The sequence below is a fragment of the Budorcas taxicolor genome, chromosome 2, assembly GCF_023091745.1.
Source record: "Budorcas taxicolor isolate Tak-1 chromosome 2, Takin1.1, whole genome shotgun sequence".
NCBI classification, from domain to species: Eukaryota; Metazoa; Chordata; class Mammalia; order Artiodactyla; family Bovidae; genus Budorcas; species Budorcas taxicolor.
In genome coordinates this window covers 97,505,867-97,532,854 of record NC_068911.1, presented here as the reverse complement: position 1 = coordinate 97,532,854, position 26,988 = coordinate 97,505,867, and the positions used below count along the sequence as shown (strand labels likewise).

The 26,988-nt window shown below is 37.4% G+C and overlaps 1 protein-coding gene across 1 annotated transcript in view; it reads left to right on the top strand.

Moving 5' to 3' along the window:
- Positions 1 to 26,988, top strand: part of ARHGAP15 (Rho GTPase activating protein 15) — a 678,200-nt gene that overhangs the window by 380,791 nt on the left and 270,421 nt on the right. Inside the window, exon 8 of the mRNA XM_052635885.1 lies at positions 9,461 to 9,583. Within this exon, the coding sequence (XP_052491845.1) occupies positions 9,461 to 9,583 (123 nt within the window). The remainder of the gene's footprint in view (positions 1 to 9,460; positions 9,584 to 26,988) is intronic.

Below are 26,988 nucleotides of genomic sequence, written 5' to 3'. Positions count from 1 at the left end.
GCAAAAAAAGTGGCATCATATATCTCTATACATACCATAAGTTTATGCTATTTAAGTGTATTTTCTCTTTCTTCTTTCCTTTTTTATTTGTAGTATTTCCACAACCTTTTGATGGAAAATCTTTTGCAACTCTCACTTATAGAAATAAACTAGACAGACTTACAGTTGAAAGAATATTACCTTTGTGATGAAATTGCTCAGTGTTTGCAGTACAGTTTTGAAGTTGCCATCATCATCATCTTAACCACCCTGAAAGTTATTAAGTAACTCAAAGCTATGCTAAATGCTATAAAAATAGTTTAAATATAACACCCTGACTCACACTACGGCAATGCATTATAAACTAGATACACCTAAGATCTATGATCAGCAAAATAAAAATGTTAACCCTATACATAAAAATACTATGAAGAATTTATTATAATTACTAGAAAAATAACAATGGCATTTCCATACGGCCAAATGACAGGGCTATGACAGTAAACTACCTGCTGTTTATTGACACTGAAAATGTAAAAAAGTGGTTAGATCTGTCCACTTAAACTAGATAATTTAGCGAAAAAGTAAACATTTATATTGTATGAATTCTCATGAGTGGATAGCATAAATATGAATCATCAAAGAGAGAATGTTATCATACCTTTCTGTTTCCAACTGATTATTTTGTTTTTCTATAACATCTAAATGGGAATTAAGTGGTTAAAACAGAGCACTGCTGTTAAAATGCCATGTATTCCCTCTTCCATTTATTTCCAGATTTAATCCTGATTTGTGTTTCAAGTAAGTCACTTGAAGTTTCAATAACTTAGTTTCTCAAGTGGTTGAAATTATGACTTCTGTTTACACTGAGCTTGTGAAGAAAACAATACATTAAATGACCAACAGTACATTAAGCCCAAACTTACCCTTTCTGCCCACTCTGACACAGGGAGATATGTGCAAAGTGTTTTGAGCTGTGAAACCACACTGTGGAGAGAGCAAGCAGCATTTATTACAGCCTAATGAATTAGGATGAGAGGGTATGCCCTGGAAAGGAATCAGGCAGGAGGCAGACAAGAAATTTAATGAGTTTTGTTTCCCAATTTTGGGTAAGGTGCTCTTGTTTTAGTAGGTTAGAAAGTGGTACAACAGGGAAATTCCAAATACAAGATCTTATTGGAAAATATGAAAGGAGAAAATCAGCATTTTGTTTTGTGACTCATGTGATGGTTTGAGAAGTGTTTGGAAATCTTTGGGGATGAAGAGTCTGATATAATCTGATTTTTTTCATTTCTTTCTGGATTTCCCTCTCGGAACCCTGCAGTGTGATAAGATGATTGTACTAGTGACTGCCGCCAGCTTTGCTCGGAACATCCCACTAGACTGTCCATGTGTTGGGAGCTCCTAGCAGCTAATACAGCTATCTATCTACACCTATGTTGCTCCTTATGTAAACCCCCACCAAAAAAGTAACAACAAATAGCCTAGAAAGTTGTTTGAAACAGCATTTCTGAAGGGTAGTAACTCTACTTTTCTTTAGCAATATTTCTGAAATATTAGCTCTCCCAGCATTTCTAAATTGAAAAAAAAATTATTAACAACGTAAATGTAACATGGGAATACCGCGAGAACAGGAGTTTGGCAGGAAAATGGGATATTTCAAAATAAGATCCACAACAAGACAAATTCTGGCAAATGAACAGTTCTGGATCATATTATCCAAATTGTTGGATTCTGGAAGATTTGAGAGGGTTTTTTTTTGTGTGGTTCCCATCACTTAATAGCATGGTAGTGGATGTTCATCATTCAAATTGCATTGCTTCCTCCTCCCATTACTAAAGTTGGAAAATAAATATACAAAAGGCGTCCATTATAGTACAAAAAGCATTTATTATAGTAAGCATTCCTACCTTGAGAGGTGGTTTTAACACCATAATGGCTGCGTCAGGTATAAAACTTGTGTTGGGATAATGCCATGTATTGATATCATATGTAATGATATTTATTGGAAATCATCTTGAAAAACTCAGGATCCTAACTATTCTCTAGTGTGAGCAGCTTTAACAGCAATTAAATCTCTCCACTGGTTAAGAACGGTGCTTAAAACTAATGCCTTAGGTCTATGAGTGTGGAGACTTAAATTGCATATTGTTATTCAGAGTTCTTAGGCTTTGAAAAATATTCTGTTTGTTTGGGCTTGGGAAAAAAAATCACGCATTGGTGGGGGAAAAAAAACCGAGAGAGAGAGAGGAAGCACAAAGGAAATAAAAAAATAAAAATAAATTCTAAAATACCTGGAAAGTTAATCCAATTCAACTTAACTTTTCTTAGAGGTGAAAATATGTAGAATTAAGAGTGATTCCTCCATAAATCAGATTAAATTCTTTGGAATTTAAACCTATATCTTTTTGGTTTATTTTTCATTTTAAATGAGAACGGAAAAAAACTGCTCATTGGCTTAACATAAATCTTTAAATTGCAATAAGCTTCACCCTCAAAAAGTAGTTGAATCTCTGAGGAAAAGGAAAAGGCTGAATTCTATTTTTCATAAATGATGGATTATTGTACCACACTGTGTATTTTCCAGTAAAGTGTCCTTTTATTTGTACTGTGTGATTACAAGTTTCTAAAAGTATGTGTGGGGTCACTTGGGTGCTGTGGGAAAGTGGAAGGAACTCTGTTCTGTTAAAATCAGTAGTGAAATCAGAAGCAAACTATGTCCTGATTACCATAGGCATGTGTTTAAATTTTGCTTTCCTTAATTGGTTATGTTGTATTTACTTAAAATGAACAATTTGGCAAGTTTTTCTCCCTTGACAACAGAAAAGCGTAAACTGTTTTATAAGTTTGGCTGTTAAAATCAGATTTGTAAACCACAATATTCAAAGACTTTTACTGCTGTTTACAGGGGTCCAGTGATGGGCTTTGCTTTATAACCATGTGCTTTTTTCACATTTTTGGTTTGTATTTACAGTGCTTTAAAGTTATTTGGTTAATTAAAAACTATGTCATATATTATAGTCATCTACTGACTTTAACTTTTGCATAACTCTTCTTAGAACAAAATGAGCAGAATGAATGATGGCAGGGGCCTGGCAATTTGACTTGTCATCTAAGGACAATTATTTATGGCATCAGGAAATGGAGGTTGACGCTCTAGTCTGTCTCTAGGAAAGCCATCATTAGAGGCAACTTTGGATAGTTTGGCTGTGTTAAAAACTGTGTAATCATGTCCAAGACTGCTAGTTTCTCAGAATGTATGAGAAGGAAACAAGCTAAAGCATCTTAAAGTATACTTGCATTTTTCTTGTAAAAACAGTGTACCTTACACACATTTCACACATGTGGAGCCAGATGGTAGTATTGAAAACAATATATATATATATATATGTATGTATATATGCACATATATACACATCTAATTAAGAGTACTATCACCAAAGTACCTGTTTCCAAAAATATATAACTTACTGTATAATTACTTTCATGTGTATATGTGTTTTAATTTGCAAAGTACTTTTTAATCATATCATTTTTACTAATCCCTAAATGGCAGAAAAAAATACCGTCATTGGCCCTGAATTTCCTGGCGGCCTGTCATGGAAAATGATGGGATTTTGACATGAGACTAGCAACAGAAAATAATACCTTTGGTAACCTGTGAAAATTTAGATTGTTTGTTCCATACCATTTCAAAAGCAGACTTTGAGACCCAAATTACTGAGGTAGGTTTCTCCTGAAGGATACTCGTTCGTTTAGCCCCCAGTACCAGAACCGAGGCCCTTGGGCCTTTGTTAACAGCTGTCGGTTGGAGCAGATTATATATGACCAGACCCAAATGAAAGTTGATAGGCTAGAATGTAAGCACAGCATGTTAAGATGCTCAGAATGACTCATTCAGTCATAAAATTTTGAGTCAGTTAATGCCTGATATTCACGGTCCTATAAAAGCAGTTGTGGCTAGCCTGTGTAGCATGGCACTTGGTATTTCTCCAAAATGACCTGAGATCAATTCCTCCACTAAGATCTCTTAGTCTCTTGTACTTCATACTCCTCACCATACTGTATTATTACAGTGTAGGCCATATGCATTTAAATCCAGCAGTTAAATCCAACACTACCATGTTTGCATGTGGTCAGTTTGTATAATTTTTTAATCATCTAGCAGCACCATCCAGGAACATTTGAGCCCAATTTAAAATCTTCCCATAGCCACATTTTTTAAAGAAACAAGAAATAAGTTTTAATAATATAGTGTAACAAAAATACCCCAAATATTATTTCAACCTATGGCAAAAACAGCATTTTAAGTAGTCAAGAGCCCAGAGTGACTAGTGACTACTGAATTGGACAGTGCAGCTCTGAAGCACTGCTCCTCAAACCATTTTAAGTTGAGATACACATACACACACAAAATGATAATACATGATACATCAGATATATATGTTAAGTATATGTGTATATGTGATAAACTGTTACTCGCTCTTGTGTGTGACACGAAGAGTTGGACACAACTCTTTGTGACCCCATGGACTGTGGACCACCAAGCTCCCCTGTCTATAGCATTCTTCACGCAAGAATATTAGAGTGGGTTGCCATTCCCTTCTCCAGGGAATCTTCCTGACTCAGGGATCAAACTTAGGTCTCCTGAATTAGCAGGTGGATTCTTTACTGTCTGAGCCACCAGGGAAGTCCATATATATAATATATGCTGCTTATAGAGAGATTTATTATTAAAATAATACTTTTTTCACTTTTCACAGTTCCTTTACATTTTGTCAGTCCATGAGTAGCCCTTCCACCACCAATCAATGAAAATTTTCCCTAAAGTTGGGAATGATTCTCAACAGGAAATATGTCTCCTCCCTCTCCCCACAGGAGACATTTTTGATTGTCACAATTTAGGAGAGGATGCTACTAGCATATTGTGGGTAGAGACCAAGGAGGCTTCTCAACACCCTTACTTTGCACAGAAAACCCCCTGAAAAAAGGAATTGTCTGACTTAAAATACCAATAGTGCCAAAGCTGAGAACCTTCCTTTGAGGTAATATAAGATATTATGATCTTTTAAGTGGCAAGTACTGTCTTAATTTAGTATTTAATAGTGTAAAATCCCATGTGATAATTTAAATTTTTCACTTAATTTAAAATTAAAGCTCCACTCTATACTTAGCTAGGAGGAGGGCAAGATGTCTTCCTCTCTTTTCCTTAGCCTTGTATTTCACCCTAACTCTCCATTTTACTAACAAAAGTTTCTAACTACCTTGTGGTCAAAGCTAGAGGAAGGAGGTTGCAAAAATGTCCTTATTTGACCAGTTACAAGAAAGCTTCTCACACTAGGCCTGGCAGACTCTTTAAAGCAAACACTCTCCCTTAGGCACTTTCATGGGTTCCTTGGAGACCCCACTAGGAAAATTTGACTTCAAATCCTTCAATTCAAGCAATTTATTTTCTCCCAGCTGCAGTTCCCTCCTAACTCTCTCTCTTTTTATTCTGAGTTCTTCAAGAGCTCAGAAGAACTCACTTGAGCTCTTTTTATTCTGAGCTCAAGTGTAGCTCCCCTACAGCTATCACTTAGTAAACTGTTTTGTACTCAATAGCAACATAAAATGTTTTAATTGATTAAAACCATTCTATTTTAAAAGACTGAGCTCCTGATACTTACGTTTTCCTTCACCTTCCATTTTTCACCTATTAGTTCAGTTCAGTCACTCAGTCGTGTCCAAGTCTTTGCAACCCCATGGACTGCAGCACACCAGGCTTCTCTGTCCATCACCAGCTCCTGGAGTAGACTTAAACTCATGTCCATTGAGTCAGTGATGTGTTCCAACCATCTCATCCTCTATTGTCCCCTTCTCCTCCTGCCTTCAATCTTTCCCAGCATCAGGATCTTTTCCAATGAGTCAGCTCTTCACATCAGGTGGTCAAAGTATTGGAGTTTCAATGAATATTCAGGACTGATTTCCTTTAAGATTGACTGGTTTGATCTTCTTGCAGTCCAAGGGACTTTTAAGAGTCTTCTCCAAACCACAGTTGAAAAGCATCAATTTTTCAGTGCCCAGCTTTCTTTATAGTCCAACTCTCACATCCATACATGACTACTAGAAAAACCATAGTTTTGACTAGATGGGCCTTTGTTGGCAAAGTAATGTCTGTGCTTTTTAAGATGCTGTCTAGGTTGGTCATACCTTTTCTTCCAAGGAGAAAGTGTCTTTTAATTTCATGGCTGCAGTCACCATCTGCAGTGATTTTGGAGCCCTCCCAAAATAAAATACTCCCATATATTAGAATACTAGATAAAGATCTTACTAGACTGGTCCCATATCCAAACTTGACTTTGAACAAGTTACTTAACCTCTTTAATTTAGCTTCTTCATCATCTAATATGAGTAGAATTAATTTTGTTTGTTGTTCAGTCTCTAAATTCATGTCCAACTCTGTGGCACCACAGACTGCAGCATGCCAGGCTCCTCTTTCCAATACTTCAAAAGATCGTTTTGTGATTTGATTCAGAAAATATTGATTAAACCTTTACTATGTCCTAAACAATGTTGCAGTATTAGGGACACATTAGTGAACAGTGTTTATAAAAATATCTAAAATTCCTGCTTACACTGTAGTAGAATTAGGTTAAATCACATTATATGCTTAGGAGAGTTTCAAGCATATAGTAAGGTCTCAATACATTTTAGATATAGTAATTAACCCGTTTGAATGATTCTTTATGTGCCTGCATGCTTAGTCACTCAGTTATGTCCGACTATTTGTGACACCATGGACTATAGCTCGCCAGGCTCCTCTGTCCATGGAATTCTCCAGGCAAGGATACTGAAGTGGGTTGCCATTTCCTACTCCAGGGAATTCTCCTGACCCAGGGATTAAACTTGTGTCTCTTGCATCTCCTGCATTGGCAAGTGGATTTGATACCACTGAGCCACCTGGTAAGCTCTAATATTGAACGATCAGCTTATGATTTGAAAGGAAAAGACCTCCATTTTCCTACTGAGGTGCCCCAAATCTTCCCATGAAATCAGTAATTAGGTGAGGACAATGAAGGGCCTGTTAGGATTAGTATCTCATAGGATAGAGACAATAAATTCTAGTCATTTTACCAATTATTAATGATTTTGTTGTTTTGTTGCTATTGTCAGTTGCTAAGTCGTGTCTGACTTTTTGTGGCCCCGTGAACTGCAGCATGCCCAGCTCCTCTGTCCTCCACTGTCTCCCAATGTTTGCTCAAATCCATGTCCATTGAATTGATGATGCTATCTAACCATGTCATCCTCTGCTGCCCCCTTCTCCTTTTGTCTTTGATCTTTCCCAGCATCAGAGTCTTTTCCAATGAATTGAATTCCCACCAGATGGTCAAAGTATTGGAGCTTCAACTTCAGCAACAGTCTTCCCAATGAATATTCAAGGTTGATGTCCTTTAGGATTGACTTGTTTGACCTCCTTGCAGTCCAAGGGACTCTCAAGAGTCTTCTCCAGCACAATGATTAATGATAAGAATCATTATTAATAGTGAAAGTGAAAGTTGCTCAGTCGTGTCTGACTCTTTGCCACCCCATGGACTATACAGTCCATGGAATTTTCCAGGCCAGAATGCTGGAGTGGGTAGCCTTTCCCTTCTCCAGGTGATCTTCCCAATCCAGGGATCAAACCCAGGTCTCCTACATTGCAGGCAGATTCTTTACCAGCTGAGCCACAAGGGAACCCCTGTTAATAATGTCATTAATAATAAGATAACTTGAAAGTGTTTAGACTCTGTGCTAATGAAGGTACAGACCTTAAATGTTATGTTCATAATTGAATCCATATCCTTTAGCATAGGATGTGATAATCAGTAGGCATTCAGCAACCATGTGCTTATAGTAAATGAATTATTAATAGATACACCCCTAACTTTCATGATAACAGTGAGGCTAGGAAAACTGAGATGGGGGACTGATGAAGACATGGCAAAAGTTTGAGTCAATATGAGTTACAGAATTTCACCTAGTGGTAATTTCACACAAATAAGAAGAGAAAGATGTATCTGCATTCTTTTAAAAAAATTAATGAATTAACTTAGCTGTGCCAGGTCTTAGTGGGGCACAAGGGACCTTTGATCTTCATTGTGGCATGCAAAATCTTTTAGTTGCATCATTCGAACTCTTAATTGCATCCGGTTTCCTGACCAGGGATCAAACCCTGGACCCTGGCATTGAGAGCTCAGAGTCTAAGCCACTGGATGGCCAGGGGAATCTGAAATCTTAAAAATATCTGCTTTCTGGAAAAGAAATCACTTTGGGTTAACTTGATAAAGAAGATTGAAAAAATTGTTAGGTATGCAGGACCTTTGAAAATGCCTAAATTTCCTACTGTTCAATTTAGTTCATTCAGTCACTCAGTCATGTCCAACTCTGTGACCCCATGGACTACAGCACACCAGGCTTCACTGTCCATTACCAACTCTTGGAGTAGACTTAAACTCATGTCCATTGAGTCAGTGATGCCATCCAACCATCTCATCCTCTATTTTCCCCTTCTCCTCCTGCCTTCAATCTTTCCCAGCATGAGTGTCTTTTCCAATGAATCAGCTCTTCACATCAGGTGGCCAAAGTATTGGAGTTTCAGCTTTAGCATCAGTCCTTCCAATGAATATTCAAAACTGATTTCCTTTAAGATTGATTGGTTTGATCTCCTTGCAGTCCAAAGGACTCGCAAGAGTCTTCTCCAACACCACAATTCAAAAGCATCAATTCTTCAGTGCTCAGCTTACTTTATAGTTCAACTCTCACATCCATACATGACTATTAGAAAAACCATAACTTTGACACAAATCTTTGTCTGCAAAGTAATGTCTCTGCTTTTTAATATGCTTTCTAGGTTGGTCATTGCTTTTAATTGAAATTAACAACAGCTTTTTTCTCCACAAGTTAGATGAACTTTTCTATAATTTTGTGTACAGATACAGTTAGGTAGAGGGCTTCCCCCAGTGGCTCAGCATTAAGGAATCTACCTGCATCACAGGAAACATAGGAGATGCAGGTTCAGTCCCTGGATCAGGAACATCCCCTGGAGGAGGAAATGGCAACCCACTCCAGTATTCTTGCCTGAAGAATCCTAGGGACAGAGGAGCCTGGTGGGCTACAGTCCACAAGGTTACAAAGAGTTGGACATGACTAACTAAACACACACACATACACAGGTGGAGCTATCCAGATAAGTTATCATGTTAAATATGAGGAAGTTAATGTGAAAACAAATTGTGAAAATATGGACCTAACCACATTCTCATTACATGTTCATGTAGCAACAGAGCTAATATTTTCACATAGGCAAATTTTTGCTCTTGTGCCCTGTCTAAACAGAGGGGCCTGAGCTATTAATTCAGGTAGTCATCCCATAACTAGCAGTTTTCTGTTTGTATTTGCATAAACTAATAATCATAAAGGAAAAATTTACTGTAAGCCTCTGACTTTTTTTTTTAATCTCCAGTGTTCAGACTGCATCATAGTGCTTCTGATACAAGCGACAAAAACCGAGTTAAAAGCAGATTAAAGAAGTTTATTACCCGAAGACCTTCCCTGAAAACTCTGCAAGAAAAAGGACTTATTAAAGGTATAGAATATTTTATACTTTTACTATAACAGTGATAAATGAATGTGCCTCTCTGTCAGTAGTTAGTTGGCTCTAAAGGAGTTTTAGGAGATTTTATTCTTCTTAGGTTGCTTATTAAATGTTCTGCTCTATGACAGAAGGAAAAATAGCTATCCAAAAAACTAATCCTGAGAAAAATAAAGGTTGTATCATAAGATCACTGAAAAAATACCAAGTTTTGCCCTCAGAGTATCTGGGAGTGAAGAAGAAACATCCCAGTGGCCCATTAGAATGACCCCACATGCTGGGGTGATCTTCAATATACCTATTGCTCCAGAATATTTACTAACAGCATCCCTGATCATTCTCAACTGAGTCTTGTATAATAAGTTATCTAATCACCTAGTCATAGTCTGAAGTAGGGCTAGGAAGAAAGTCTAAGATAAACTAGTGTCATGAAAACTTAACAGGTTTGAAAACTGGAGGACCCAGAACTCAATCTAAATTGAAATAAGCAGATATTTTGCAAGTATGTGTAAAGTGTATAAAAGTGTATCCTCCACTATTCCAACACCAGAATAGAAGAACACTCTGGCCTGAGACTGTAATTGAGACTCAGACTTCTAGTCTACCACTCACTAATATTGATGTTGAGCAAGTTGTCATCTCTGAGCCTCAGAGATGTTGTTACCTCAGAGCCTCTTCTGTTACTTACACCCATCACTGAGAAGACTCTTAAACAAATGAGATAATCCATTTAAAGTATTTAACAGTGCTTGAAATATCAATAACCTCAGATAAGCAGATGACACCACCCTTATGGCAGAAAGTGAAGAGGACCTAAAAAGTCTCTTGATGAAAGTGAAAGTGGAGAGTGAAAAAGTTGGCTTAAAGCTCAACATTCAGAAAACAAAGATCATGGCATCTGGTCCCATCACTTCATGGGAAATAGATGGGGAAACAGTAGAAACAGTGTCAGACTTTATTTTTGGGGGCTCCCAAATCACTGCAGATGGTGACTGCAGCCATGAAATTAAAAGACCCTTACTCCTTGGAAGAAAAGTTATGACCAACCTAGATAGCATATTCAAAAGCAGAGACATTACTTTGCCGACTAAGGTCCGTCTAGTCAAGGCTATGGTTTTTCCAGTGGTCATGTATAGATGTGAGAGTTGGACTGTAAAGAAAGCTGAGCGCCAAAGAATTGAACTGCTTTTGAACTGTGGTGTTGGAGAAGACTCTTGAGATTCCCTTGGACTGCAAGGAGATCCAACCAGTCCATTCTGAAGGAGATCAGCCCTGGGATTTCTTTGGAAGGAATGATGCTAAAGCTGGAACTCCAGTACTTGGGCCACCTCATGCAAAGAGTTGACTCATTGGAAAAGACTCTGATGCTGGGAGGGATTGGGGACGGGAGAAGAAGGGGACAACAGAGGATGAGATGGCTGGACGGCATTACTGACTCGATGGACGTGAGTCTGGGTGAACTCCGGGAGTTGGTGATGGACAGGGAGGCCTGGTGTGCTGCGATTCATGGGGTTGAAAGAGTTGGACACAACTGAGTGACAGAATTGAACTGAACTGAACTGGAACATAAGTATTCAAAAAATGTCCTCTGCTATCACTAATATTATTATCATTCATTACTGTTGTTGTTACCAGATAGATGAAAGGATGGATGTACAGATAAAACCAGTGATGTAGATTTCTATGACTGGAAATTACCTTATAGATCACTGAGGCAAATGTATTATTTTCCTAAGAAAAAAATATAGGCATCAAGTCCATTATTCTCCCTGGGTTTCAGATTTTCTAACCAATGGACGCATTTTGAAAATTAAATACAAGAAAGAATTTGAAAATAGGCTAAAATAAAGTACTAAAATAAACTGTGAATGAAGTGGAAAGATATCCTTATAGAAGTCAAAAAGTGATTTATGATACAAGTATTTCTCAGGAACAGGGCAAAGCAGATAGTATTTTCAGCACTACTTAGGATGAGAATTATTTCAATAGTTTACAATAGCCATCTGACCTATTAACTTCAGTCTCTTTTTAAAATAGGTGAACATATCACAAAAATCATCTAGCATTTTGAACCAATTGTGACAGGTTAAATTTTGCAAAGCATGAACATACCTATCAGTAATAGAGTGGAAAATTCTTTAACATAAGCATTTGGAAGTAGAACTAGCACCTGCTTGAAATCAGTCTTTAGCTCAGACTTTTACTCCTTGAAATGTCCTTTTCAGTGGACAGCATTTGGTCTTCTACAGATTCAACTTCACATCATAATATTGCAGTACCTCCAGTTCTACCTTAGAATTTATCCCATGGATTATCATTTTCTTAAAAAAAAATCAATAGCATGTTACCTGCCATCATGACAAAGTATAAAACCAGATAAGCAGCCCAAACAATTACAATCTGACAAACTCCAAATTTTTCATGACTGTAGCAAAATAAAAGAGGTTTTAATTCAGTGGCATGGTCAGGCCCCAGTCAAAATGCTAAAGAATTAAAAACCATAGTGCTCTAGAATTGGTCTCAGAAAACAGCAGAGAAACTGGATGCCTAATGCAATTTTCATACTGATGTAATGGAGCCACTGAACATACTCCAATGGTACATTTCCTATCTTAAAGCTCCATCGCATTTTCACCATAGCTGACCAATGAGTCAGAATTCATTAGTAAGGCTATGGAAAATCTATGTGAAATTCCAATTTGATAAGCTTCCATTGTTGTCTTCAGTGGAATTTTCTTCCAAATACAGATCAAGTTATGCAAATACACTCACTTCTTGGGCTTGTTTCAGTTTTAACTGTGAATTTTTTGTAAGGCTTCTGAGACTTTTTTTAAAACTGAATAGAAGGCATTAAACCAATTTTTAAAAATATCGACCCAGTCAAATTTAGTATGTTAAGTCCGTTTTCTTAGCATATTTAAGGCAAAGACTTAGGGGGAGAAAATGAAAACAGTGTTTTTGATTGGCTGTGAAAAATCACACAAAATAAATCAATGATTAACACTTAAATGGTTAATTTCTCTAAGTAAAATGACTTAACTCTTTCTAGAGAAGAATTATTTGGAAAAAAGAGATAATGCCTTTAAATTGTCCTGGAGTGTGTTTTCCCAAATTATATCAAATATATATTCAAATACATATTGGAATATATATTTAATATATTCTTTTGCATAGAATTGATGCTTTTGAACTGTGGTGTTGGAGAAGACTCTTGAGATTCCCTTGGACTGCGAGGAGATCCAGCCAGTCCATTCTGAAGATCAGCCCTGGGGTTTCTTTGGAAGGAAAGATACTAAAGCTGAAACTCCAGTACTTTGGCCACCTCATGAGAAGAGTTGACTCATTGGAAAAGACTCTGATGCTGGGAGGGATTGGGGGCAGGAGGAGAAGGGGACGACAGAGGATGAGATGGCTGGATGACATCACTGACTTGATGGATGTGAGTCTGAGTGAACTCCGGGAGTTGGTGATGGACAGGGAGGCCTGGCGTGCTGCAATTCATGGGGTCGCAAAGAGTCGGATGCTATTGAGCGACGGAACTGATCTGAACTGAATTGAACTTTACATATGTGGAGTAAAGACCTCCATTACTGAGGTTCAGGAAAGCTCTACATGGTAGTTTGGGTCTTACAAGTGTGCTTCCTGATACCTAGGAGGGTTTTGGCAAGGCCACAGCCACTTTTCAAAGTGTTTACGCTTTTATGCAACATTCCCAACAGATTGAGAGGCCTGAGCTTTGAATTCAACCAGCGTTTATTGAGCCCCCACTGTGGGGCAGGAAAGGCTGTGTTTTATTGACTTTCAATGCCCAGCAGAACAATATTCACAAAGCACTTTAGGTGAAAAGAAAACTGTCACAATATCGCACAGTATAAACTCAGGCACAAACCCTTTCTTTAAAACCTGATTTTTGGACTCATGGAGACCCGGCCAATATGTGATTTCGTTGGCTAGATTTTAGATAGGGAAGTAGCCTCTTAATGGGGCTGCATTTTCTCATTTCTTTAATATGACTAATGAAAAGGGTACCTTATGATGCCAAAACGGGGCCAGCAGAAAATTCTGAATTATCACCCAATGAAAAGCAATAGTAATAGCTCAGGTGGGTGTCACAATCATTGTGCCATTGCAGTAGTAGCTTCTGAAAAGCCTTCAATTTCTCCAAGTGCTTTCACATTTGCCAAGGGAATAGCAAGAGCTTTTTAAATGTATGAGTTTATTACATTGAGCCGCTCATGGAAAACAAAACTCCAATCAATGTAATATGTAAATTATAGGGAATAGGGTACACTTTAGGGTGGTAGGTATGTTTGTACATGTCCTCTCCTTGCTTTTGGAACTGAAGTAATTGCTCATTAGCATCAGCCAAACTACCTTATGTAATCTTTCAAATAGCAGCATTGACATCCAAGAACATAAAACACAGGCAATGCAATTTTTAGAAAAGATAATAATTGGTTGGATTTTTAGGAGCAACTAACATTTCCTTATGTCAAAATGATAGAGAATATTGTGTATTTTGAAAGTGGTTTCTTTCATCTTTGTATAGAAAGAAACCATACTGGATGACATTAGTAGAAATTGAGAGCCCTGCGGTAATACTTCTGTTTTTTAATGTTTGTTATAAGGGAAACAGCCAGTATAAGGATTAAATAGTACACCTCCAGGATTTATGATGAAAAGAAGTGTTTTCCTGCCTCGTGCTCATTTTCTTCCTTATAGGGACCGTTTGGGGTGGTTTCTCTTTGTAGTTCTCAAGGCTGCCTCTCTCTCTTAGTTATTGTTATTTGGGGTATAGATTTTTGTTAATATCTTTATCTTTAATGTTTCAATATCTTTCTTCATAAATTTCAGACATTACCTCAGGTTTATTTTACAGTGAATCTGGCAATTAAACTAGACTTCGTCTACCTGTCTTTTTCTCTCCCAAATACTCAAATACAGTTGGCTTTGCTGTTACTATTGGCTTCATCTGAAATATCCAACACACTTAGACCTCTGTTTATTGTTCTGTTGACCATAGACAATTGCGACTTAATGCCTCCACTGACAAGATGACAAGCAAGGTGTCCTTTTCCCCTTACATCTCCTCTACTTTTGCTGTTAAGTCTTTACTTCTACCTCCTGAAAAGTTATATTATTTCACTGATTTCTGTAATTATGACTTATCTATAGGTTGACTCTGGAACTTAAAAATGAAGAAACAACATTCATATTATTATGACTATACAAGATTGCTTTTTGTGGCATGAAGTATTAGACTTCCCCCTCTCTGTTCTTACGGTATCACGACCCCCTGACTTTTATTAAGGGGAAATGTCCCTTGATCTCTTTTCTTTTACATTCGAAGGTTGTATTAGTAAGTTTATGTTGTTTCACAGCCACAATCAAGAATTCTACCGTCATCCCCTATATTTCAAATCTAAATGTGAAAAAAGTGATCAGTCATGTAATCATGTAATTATTATGAAATTTTTCACCAAGTAGTGTGCCAGATTGGATTAATTTATCCACAGGTCTGATACCATGCCTTATTGGCTGTGCAAATTATAATCTTATTATTTTTAAAGCTTATGCTTCATCATTTGCTTATAATCACACTGTTATTTAGCTTGATACATCTTGGGATTGTGGATTTCTTGTACAGATGTTTATCTCCCAAAGTTTTATTTTTCATTGCTTTCTGAGTTTTACATCCTCAAAGGATTTAGTCCTCTCTATTAAACATTCTATGTACCTTAGTCTGTGACTCCCTGGTTTTTACCCCAGAATTTCTTCTAAAACCCTTCCATCATCCTACTCCATTTGCATTGGTTGCTTTCCAGGTTTCACTTTTGTTGTTGTTATTTAGTTGCTAAGTAATATCCAACTGTTTGCTACCCCCCATGAACTGCAGCATGCCAGGCTCCCCTGTCCTTCACTGTCTCCTGGAGCTTACTCAAATTTATGTCCATTGAGTCAGTGATGCTATTTAACCATCTCATCCTCTCCTGCCCTCTTCTCTTTTTGCCTTCTATCTTTCCCAGTATCCGAATCTTTTTCAAGGAGTTGGCTCTTTGTATTAGGTGGCCAAAGTGTTGGTTGGAACTTCAGCTGCAGCATTAGTCCAGCGAATATTCAGGGAATATTGATTTTCTTTAGGATTGACTGATTTGATCTTCTTGCAGTCCAAGGGACTCTCCAGAGGTTTCTCCAGCATCACAATTCCAAATCATCAGTTACTCAGCCTTCTTTTTGGTCTAATTCTCACATCCATCCATACAAGACTACTGGGAAAACCAGAACTTTGACTATATGGACCTTTGTCAGCAAAGTGATGCCTTTGCTTTTTAATATGCTGTCTAGGTTTGTCATAGCTTTCCTTCCAAGAAGCAAGTATCTTTTAATCTCATGGCTGCAGTCACCATCTGCAGTGATTTTGGAGCTCAAGAAAATAAAATCTTTCACTGCTTTCACTTTTTCCTATTATACTTGCCATGAAGTTATGGCCATGATCTTAGGTTTCTTTTTTTGTGTGTTTTACGTTGAATTTTAAGCCAGCTTTTCACTCTCATCTTCCATTAGAGTGGTATCAGCTGCATATCTCTTCTAAAATCCTTCCATAATCTTACTCCATTTGTGTTGGTTGCTTTCTATGCTTCACCTTTTTTACTCTGTGATTTCCTTTCATTGATCTTCTGAGCTGTATTCACTGTCTTCTGAATCCCATGTCTTTTCTTTCTTGCCTTAATTTCTTCTCTTATTATGTAACAGCCTTCAGTAACTCATTTAGAAAACATGAGACCCTGACTGTCTAAAAATATCTTCAGTATGTCCATATACTTAATCAATACTTTTGTTGTGCATAAAATCCCATTGCCTCTAGAATATAGAGTTGCAGCTTCCATTCTTACTCTTGTTACTTTGAATTCTTTTTTCTTTCAGAATCGTTGATTTCTTTTGTCTGTTTTTTTTTTGGGGGGGGTGGTCTTTGAGATTCTATAGTCAAGATAATGTATACAGTTGGCAGAATTTTTAAAATTTACTTTGCTTGGCACTCAATTTGAAGAATTGTGAATCTTTGCCTCTGGAATTTTTTCTCTTTCTTATTATGTTAATAATTTTCTCCCATCAGTTTTCTGTTGCCCCCTTTGTGATCTTCAGGATGTGAGTATTAGAATGTCAGAATTGGTTTTTCTCATGTTCTGAAAGAATTCTCAGTTTCATCATTATTTTTGCTTCAACTATTATATTTTCAGTTTTCTAGACATCCTTCTTATTCTCCATTCTTTTTTACATACCTCACTGTCTCGGATTATATGAGGACAGGTTTTGTTTGACCATGATGTTCCCATTCCTAATAGTGAGGATGATACTTAGCACTCAGTAAACATTAATTCATTGAATAAGAGAGAAAATAGAAAATAGAGTATATTTTTTTCTAACTTGTCAACTTGTATAAATTAAAATTCGTTGTTGTTTTGGCCTTTTAATTTTAAGATTTTCTCTTCTTTGAATCATCAATGTCATCTACGTTCCTTTTACTCATATATTTGTCCGATTCTCTTTCATCACATTAGTAACTTCACTCACATGTCTGGTTGGCCATTGTTCTTCGTTCTTATTACCAAATGAGGCTCCACAAAAATGAGCTGTAATTCTGCATACATGGGTAGAGCTAGCTTGTCAGTGGTATGTTTTTGCTCTAGGGTGATCTATAGGAACTATCAGACCTGCTTGAAATATTAAATATTTCCATAGGATAGAGTATGCCTTATATACTTTTGCTAAACTGAATAAATCTGTGTACAATTTTTTATCATGAGAGAAAATTTTCAACTCTATTTTATAATTAAGGGAATTGAGTTTATTTGAAAGCATAACAGCTTTAGAATGTGACTAAGCTAAGTTAAAGGTAGATTCTGTCATCTATCAGTAATAAATTTAATATTTGGTTATCAACTTTTGGGTTTATAAAATTTACATCATAAAATTCAAATGAAATTCTATTTAAGTTTATTTATGTTAAATTTAAATGACAGAATCTCACACAGTGCCCAACTTATCTTAAACATTCATCAGCTCCCTTGATTCCTTCCTTTCTTTCTTCTGTCTTTCCGTCCTTGTTTTCATCTTTCTTTCCTTTTTTCCCCCCTCTTCCTTCTTTTCTTACTTTTGTTTATAGAGGAAATCATGACCAAGATGACCCTAGGAAAACACTCTTTCAAGTATTCTTTCAATGTTTGAGAAACCAGTCCAGACAAGTATCAAGGAAAGGCGGCAGTAATTTATTTACTTCAAGGAAAGCATAAAAATCATTTGCAATTGGCTCATATTTGCCATTTTGGGTAATTTTTATTATGGTACTCTTTATACAAAAATGGGCATGAGCTCATTTTCTTTCCTATCTACACCCACTAACATGGTGTTATCCAATTGCCAAAATGTTTAATAATTACCCAAACAGACAATTGTTTAAGTTTCTGGCATATGAGAAAATAATATCTTTGATATCACAGTACTTTTGTAAAATATATGTTATACTGAGAAGTAAAGAAAGCTTTGCCATCCAAGTTGCCGATGGAAGTTATTAGCCCTAAAGTTTCAGCAGTCATGTTTATGAATAGCAAAATCATTGAGTTAAGAGGACAGTATTTTTAAAGTAATTTGTTAGAGCTAATGTATGACAAAGTAACCTACCTGTCACATTGTTAATTTAAGCAAAATATTTATGAGCAACACTGCAATATACCTTTGAGTAGAGATATGCTTCAACTTGCCACTTTATCAGTGTTAGTCTGAGAATAATTATATTTGAATTTATATACTGGGGCATGGGTCTATCATTGCTTGGGCCTGAAATACTCTCACAACTTCCACAATATGCATTAATGTGCTTAAAAATATCTTGTAAATCTTCTTTTCTTTAAACTTCTTTATGGTTCATAATTGAACTGTGATCCTTACATGTGAGCTGTGTCATGATTTAATATTAGCCAAAATTAATAGCCAACCTTAAGCTGCTTTATCTTGGCCTATAAGCTTCCTGGTTCCTCTGCATTTATAGTTCCCAGGCAGTTTCTGTTATTTAAAGGCTCTTGGGAGCAAATGTGTTCATAATAGAGTACCACATAGCTAGCTTTTGTTCAATAATAAAATACAGGTCACCATGAAAGATGGCAAATGTTGAGGAAAAAGTGCACCTGGCTAGCAGGTTAAGCCCATGTCTTTTAAAAGCCTGTTATCCAGAGAGGAAATGATCCTGATATTATGAGATATTAAAAGCAAAATAACTTTGGAGCAACAAGAGAGAAATGAGGTCCAGAAATGGGAGCAAATTAGTAAGGGGGAAAAGAATGAGCAAGAGTAATGAATTGGTTTCCCTGTGGTTCAAGAACTTATTTTCTTATGGAGGGAGAACTTTTCACACAGGATTCATTAGAATATATTATTTGAGATGGTGACTTACCTATACTTGATTTTTAGTATCTACAAAATGATATTATCTGTAATTTCCTGCTATAAACTGCTATATATTTTATGTTTGCAGGTAATGTTATTTTTCTACTATTCTCCATTTTTCTTCCTTTAAAATATATTACTAACATTTGAGTCGAGTTCTTAAGATCTCTGTCTTTTTTTAGGTAAAAGAAAGTTCTGGATAATATCAGCCTTTAGCTCTAAAGCTGACTGTGTTTCTAGTAACAGACATTCTAAATATGGAGAATATAAAATGAATAAGACCCAATTGGTTTCAAAATAGCATACTGGCATTTTGTTGTTAGCCAATGGCCTCTAAAACCCATATTAATTCTTGTCCTGGCAGAAGATGTTGGTTTTAGCCATTCCATGGACTATTTATTATTAAAAAGGTTGCCCAGTGTTTTGGCATAGCTTACAGAGTTAGTCTAATCTTGGTGACAGTTAGAAATATTGCTTTTAAGCCTTTCAGTTTGAGGACTGACAAGTTTTCGTAAAGTAAGAAGAAATTAGCATGAGCACCAGTAAGGAAACAGTACCAGTTAGAGACAGGTTTTGTTTTGTAATAAACCATGTTTTAAGCATATTCTGTGCTCTAACTCAAATTGTATATGTTTGTGCATGTGTGTTTGGACATGTATGCATGTGTGTGTAGATCGTGTACAGGATAAGAAGCCTCTCTTCCCATCCCTGATGTTGCACCAACCCAAGTTTATTTGCTCTCTGAAGCATATCCTCAACTAGTTGCAGATGACCAAAAGTCAGGCTGCTGTGCTGCCCTCTGGAGAGGTGGTCTATGGCCGCTCAGTCCTCTAATCACATCCTAAATCTTTCCTCCACGAAACCACCTGAAGAGAAGAAAAAGATGCAGGGCTCTCATCAGTGTCCACAGGAGTCCCTCTTTTAAAGGTTAGCATTTATTATTGATACCCTGCTGTTCTCCAGCAGGTGTTCTCATACGACACAGTTCCCTCATGACTCCTAAACCCAGCTCACAGGCAGGGGAAGATTCTTCAGTCAAATTCTTGTTAGCTTTTCAGGACCTCGGTAGACGGTACAGACTGCATCCAAAACCGATGCTGGCACTTTACCTTCTCCTTTGTAGTTTTTGTAATTCTGTTGCTGAAAATACATTGATTCCATTTTGTAGTGGGATGGATAATGGAGGGAGGGGAAACCAGAGTTTCTTCCTGACCGGGAGATGGATAATTTGAACAAATATGTGAATAAATGCTTCATATATAGTGAGATGAATTCAGTTTTTCATAGTGCTTGGAAAAGGAGGTACTCTTGGTATGATTGGGATTCGAGGGTCCATTTTATGTATGTATGTTGACTGTGCCTCTAGAGATGGTACATTTCAGAGTTCTCCCAACCAGTTTCTCCTCATGAGGGTCCACATTCAGCAGATGTGTGGATGGCTACGAGCAGAGGAAATGTTGCTACTGCTGCTGCTGCTGCTAAGTCGCTTCAGTCGTGTCTGACTCTGTGCGACCCCAGAGATGGCAGCCCACTAGGGTCCCCTGTCCCTGGGATTCTCCAGGCAAGAACACTGGAGTGGGTTGCGATTTCCTTCTCCAATGCATGAAAGTGAAAAGTGAAAAGTGAAAATGAAGTCGCTCAGTCATGTCAGACTTTGCGACCCCATGGACTGCAGCCTACCAGGCTCCTCCATTCATGGGATTTGCCAGGCAAGAGTACTGGAGTGGATATGTTACCATCAATAATTCATTTTGACATATCTTAACATGAAAATGGGCTTCCCTGGTGACTCAGTGGTACAGAATCTGCCTGCCATCGCAGGAGACGTAGGTTCGATCCCTGGGTCAGGAAGATCCCTTGGAGTAGGAAATGACACTCCACTCCAGTATTCGTGCTTGGGAAATCCCAGGGACAAAGCAGTCTGGTGGGCCACAGTCCATGGGGTCACAAAGAGTAGGACACGACTTAGTGAGTGAAAAACAACAACAACAAAGATTGCTATAGTGCTCTTTTTATTTCCTTCAGCATCACTGACAGTGTGGCCTACAAATCTTTCCTCTTAAATTCATGTCTATTATAAATCAGAAATGTTCCACAAATCCCCAACATAAAGGAAAAAAAGAAATGTATCATTTTACTGGGGGGAACAAATATAAAACTCTCTCTCTTGTCCAATATAAAAATATCTCTTTTGACTTGTTACCCTATCTGATTAGTGACATTGAAATTTGACCAGCCGCTGTAAAATTTAATCATCAGAAAAATAACTCTGTGTCACAAAAATACTATTCCAGCATATTCGACTTTTCTGTGGGAAAGAGGCAAGAGGCCATATCAGAATTTGGATAATCATAATTGGTGGTCTGTCAGTATTAGTCACACTGCAATATGAGGAGGTATTATCTCCCAACTTTCCTTTGAAATTGACTATGTTGCTCTAAGTGTGTTTTATCAAAGCATTTTCTGGGGCAACAGATCTGAAAACATAAACTTTATGTAGCATTGTTCCTCCTTAGAAATTTCTCTTTAATATGTCCTTTCTTTTTGAAGATAAAATAAAAGTACATAAAAGAGTTCTGGGAATAGGCAGCTATATGTCATAAATACCCTTCACTCCCCCTTGCCCAGGGCCCCCGGAGCCCCCAAAATTTGGAAATAATTTGATTGAAGTGATGACTGCCTTGATCTTGTTTGAATACTCCTCCTTCTTCATTGTCTTTTCTCTATGGGAGGCAACAGTCCTGTCATGGAGTCATTCCTGGGAGAAAAAGAGGTATTTCAAGCAACCATATTTTCCAAACACAAAATTGAGACACATGGCCTGACAATGACATAATATTTGAAATCGAGACTGTGCTCAAAGATCCAGAACATATGGTTGAAAGAGTTTTCTTATAAAAAGCAACTATTAAGACACTTTCTGTATTCTTATTCACAAAGGGCACATTCCTCCATCCCTTTTATTCTCATGTTAAAATTATTACCCATACATGGGAAGACTAGACCACTTTTCCCTCAAATGTGTTGCCTTGGCAGTGCAAAAAGCACCCTGTTGACTAAAAAGTTAAATGCACAGCCATCAAGGAAGCAATGCAAACCAGACTGCCAAACATATTATGAATATATTGCGCTTCTTAAAAATGCTAGTTGGTTTTTCGTACTGGAGTATTGACTAACTGTCTGCGTTTGATGTATGGTTTACCAGCCTGATGTCGACTTATGGTTAGAGCTTAACTTGTTAGTTCTGCTTTTGCAGCCAATTCAGAATAACTACAGATGCCTTGAGATATTAAAATTGACTGCTCAAATGGACTCAGTGTGGGAGTTTCATTGGTTTTAAATTGATAACAGCTGAAAGAGTGAATGATTAAAGTGTACATGGGCATAGGACACAGCTCTTTCACAGGAACTCTTGTGAACAAACTCCCTGAGTGTGGGAATATTTTCTGTCTTTTTATATCATAGTTGTGCCTAAGCAATCTTGAGTTAAATGTTAAAATTGCACAGAAAAAAATCAGAAGCCTACAGGAGAAATAATTCCTGAGAAACTGAGATAAATTTTGATGAAGTAGGCTCCTATTCTATAGGGAACATTTAAAGTTAAGTGGCATTCCATAAGGTGGTAATTGTGTCTATTTCCCAGGCATTTGAGTTAAATAAGCTGTATAGGAAGCATAAACTGTCATAATAGAAGGGCTTGGAAGTGTTGTGTACATCTCTTTTTTCAACTCTCAAAAACTGAAGCACAAAAGTGCCTTATCACAGATAAGTCAAACAAAGCCTTCTCTTTGCTTTCTTATTCTCCTGGGAATAGTTATTATTGTTTTCATTATTTAAAAAGATGATCAGAACACTTTCTTCTCACACAATAAAGAAAACATAAAAGAGAAATAACAAAACTTTTCTCTCTCATCAAATCAACATTTATGTAATTAAAAAAAGATTTTATGAAAATGCACTTTCACAATTTAACAGTAACTTAGGGTAAAAGCCCAGGAAAGAAAAGAATACAGAGTCATTTAAAGAAGTTTGTAAGAATGATGATGGTGATGGACAGGGATGATGATCGTGATATCCTGGTGATGGACAGGGAGGCCTGGCATGCTGCAGTCCATGGGGTCACAAAGAGTTGGACACAACTGAGCGACTGAACTGAACTGATAAGAAACGAATATTTGTTTACACATGTTTTCTTCAACTTACATTTTTTTCAAGAGTTCAGTTATTATTACTATTGAGATTACGTATATGTTATTACAATATGTTATTACATATTGTGACCTAACTCCATCTTGTATTTTCTATTGTCTCTAGCATTTTTTTTACCTTTGATAATATGTTTAAAAAATACTTGGAATACTTTGTATAGCTGACTGATACTGAGCATCAACCTATAATAATAAAGTTGTGTGTGTGTTAGTCTCTTTGCTGCTGCTGCTGCTGCTAAGTCACTTCAGTCGTGTCCGACTCTGTGCAACCCCATAGATGGCAGCCCACCAGGCTCCCCTGTCCCTGGGATTCTCCAGGCAAGAACACTGGAGTGGGTTGCCATTTCCTTCTCCAATGCATGAAAGTGAAAAGTGAAAGTGAAATTGCGCAATCATGTCTGACTCTTAGCGACCCCATGGACTGCAACTTACCAGGCTCCTCCATCCATGGGATTTTCCAGGCAAGAGCACTGGAGTGGGTGCCATCGCCTTCTCCAATGTTAGTCTCTCAGTCATGTCCAATTCTTTGCAGCCCCATGGACTGTATCCCTCCAGGCACCTCTGATAATGGGGATTCTCTAGGCAAGAATACTGAAGTGGGTTGCCATTCCCTTCTCCAGGGGATTTTCCAGACCCAGGGATCGAACCCAGGTCTCCTGCATTGTAGGCAAATGCTTTACCATCTGAGCCACCAGGGAGGACAGTAATGAAGTTGGGATTTATTAAAGAAATTTAATATATAAAGTATATACTGCTACTAATATTAATGAAGGTGAAGGTGAAGTCGCTCAGTCGTGTCCGACTCTTTGTGACCCCATAGACTGTAGCCTACGAGGCTCCTCCGTCCATGGGATTCTCCAGGCAAGAATATTGGAGTGGGTTGCCATCTCCTTCTCCAGGGGATCTTCCCCACCCAGGGATCGAACCCAGGTCTCCCACATTGGAGGCAGACGCTTTAACCTCTGAGCCAATCCTCCTTTAGTAGATACATACATATGTTCAGACATGTAAGATAATCATTATAAAGAATGTTATAATTTTAAAGCAAAATAAGTCATATATATTTGGCCAATATTTATAAGAAAATTTACTATATATTTATTGCTGAAATTTTGCCCCAAATTATAACCTACGTACCTAGAGTAAATCCTAAATTTGCCTAACTTGATGCTTCCTGAGATGCATACAGCCATTGAATTGTGCTTGGTGTTATGATGGATAACTTGGGCAGATAGCTGTCTAAGAGGCTATTACAAGGACTGACATCTTCATCAGATTTAATTCACTTAGAAATGTAAGAGCAAAGGAGAGAAATTTTCATTCTCCTTCAACAGTTATTGAGTTCCAATTTTTTAATGATTTTCTTATCTACCCATATTAGACAGGAGAGAGATTTTAGAGATGTAATCCAAGTTAAACACATGTGAGGGTCATTAACTTGAATATATCACTCCTAACTTATCCCTTTGAACTTGGAACTCAAACTCATAGGAGGGAAAAAATGATGGAGGCGGAAGAGGACTGGCCTCGGTTAACCTCACAATGAAGGAATCTATCATGCACTAGAGGCTGAGAAATAAGAAAACAGATGGTCTGAAAATAATGTCTTGAGGATATCTTAGCATCTTGATATTCCAAATAATCTAAATTTCAGCAAAGCTATTATTCCCCCAGACTCCTTCATCATTTGCACCTTCATACGTTCCTTCTCTGAACAGTAACATATTATGTTTACATCTTTTGTGACTGTACATTTCAAATGTACTGGGGCCTTGAGTATGGTACAATTTTTTTATCTTAAAAATGTAATTAGCATAGAATAAATTCAATATTGTGTAAAGAATTTGACAGGACCTCACTTAATGTTTTTTAGAAACAATTAACATGTCAGAAGAGGAAGTGAGAGCACTTTTTGGTCATAAATCTGTTTACATAATTACCAGTTGAAGAAGTCAAACATTTTAGGAGGAAAAAAATGCAAGGTTAGACCCTGTTTTCATCAAAAGCAGTATTCCCAATGATGTCAGATATCTCAAATTCTCTACCATGAGGTTTTTTATTCATGTATACACTTGTACGCATGCCCCTTTAATCAGAAAGATCACATATTAAAAATATGATTGAATAATCTTTGAAGAAAAGTAATATTGGTTAGAAATACACTGTCCATCACACACAAGGAAAGACAATTACTTACATCTGTGTGGGAAGTTTTATGTGCAATTCAAGATGCCACAGCAATATGGAGAAAGTATTTCAAGGGTGGCTATGTAGTGTAGGTATTAATATATAAGCTTTCCAAATATGACCATATGGGGCCACATACCAGGGCACTTTATCAGTAAGATGTCTGTCCCATAGTGCATTGTGGAGGACAGATTGGAAATCAGAAAATCTGGTGAAGGAACTGTGGCCTCAGAAGGGATGGATGGGCAGGAGGTACATGGTGGGGGAAAACAAGATCACAACCCTGCACCGAGACCACGTAGAGAATAAATAGCATATTGGAGACAGTTGGGGAGGTGGGACATCTTATCTGAGGAATTCTGGAGAAGGTAGTAAGTACTTTTGGGTAAAGTTCTAGTGGAAAACATTTCCCAGTGATAATCCAAAGCCATCTGTGCCTACAATCAGTTATTATAGTACGAACACTATGGAATGCATAGAGAAAGCTTCTGCCTCCCAGATGCAGTTCTCTAACTCAAGAGTCTGAGAAGCTGCCATGTATATGTGTGTTGAGCTTCAGTTTCACCTGCTGAGCTGGATGGTAGACATTCAACTGAGACCCACTGCGTGGAGTCTGTGCTAACCCATTTGCCTCACCATCTGGAGGTTAGGGGTGGTGGAAGCATCCTTTGCTGGAGAAGGTCCCAGCCTGTTGCCTCCATTATCACCAGCCTCGACTCCTAGACTATAAGAATATCTAACAAGTAATGCAGCAACGCTGTGCATCCTTGGGAAAAAGAGGTGCTTGAACACAAAACTGTGCTTAGTTTTGTATGATATTTCAGTATATAAAGAACACTTGAAATAATGAAATGTGTGAAATACTATTTTTCTCCTTGGGTCTGGGGGCATGTGGGTTGAACTGATGAGATGATAGTGGCCACATCTCCCTCTGCTTTTTGAAAGAGCTATATGTAACCTATTGTACTCAGGGCAACAATGTACTGCAGTCATTAAGCCACAAAGATGGTGGAATTTTGAAGCAGATTTGAAGTCTGTCTTGGCTCCGCTACTTATATGTTTGTGAATTAGGGCAAAGTAATGAAATCTGCTGTCTTAACACTTTCCAGATATTACCTCTTAGAATTGTTGATACTATGTAAAGAACAATCAGCATAGCAAGTAATAGCTATTCATTCTTATACTCCTAATTCTTCTCTTACTATCTCAGAGTATATTGTATGTGCTTCTTCTCCTGGATGGAGAGTAGACATTCTGAAAATTTAAAAACAGATAAAAGATGCTGAGATTTTCGTGAGACTGCATTAATAAAATCAACATGTGGAACATCCTATCCACCTTGTGCTGTTGTATCCAATAACAAGGCTAAAGAACTCTGCTTGCATTTCTTTGTGCTTTGATGGTTATCTACATTGCCTACTCATCAGTTCAGTTCAGTTGCTCAGTTGTGTCCAACTCTTTGAGACCCCATGAATCGCAGCACGCCAGGCCTCCCTGTCCATCAAAAATTCCTGGAGTCTACTCAAACTCATGTTCATCGAGTCAGTGATGCCACCCAGCCAT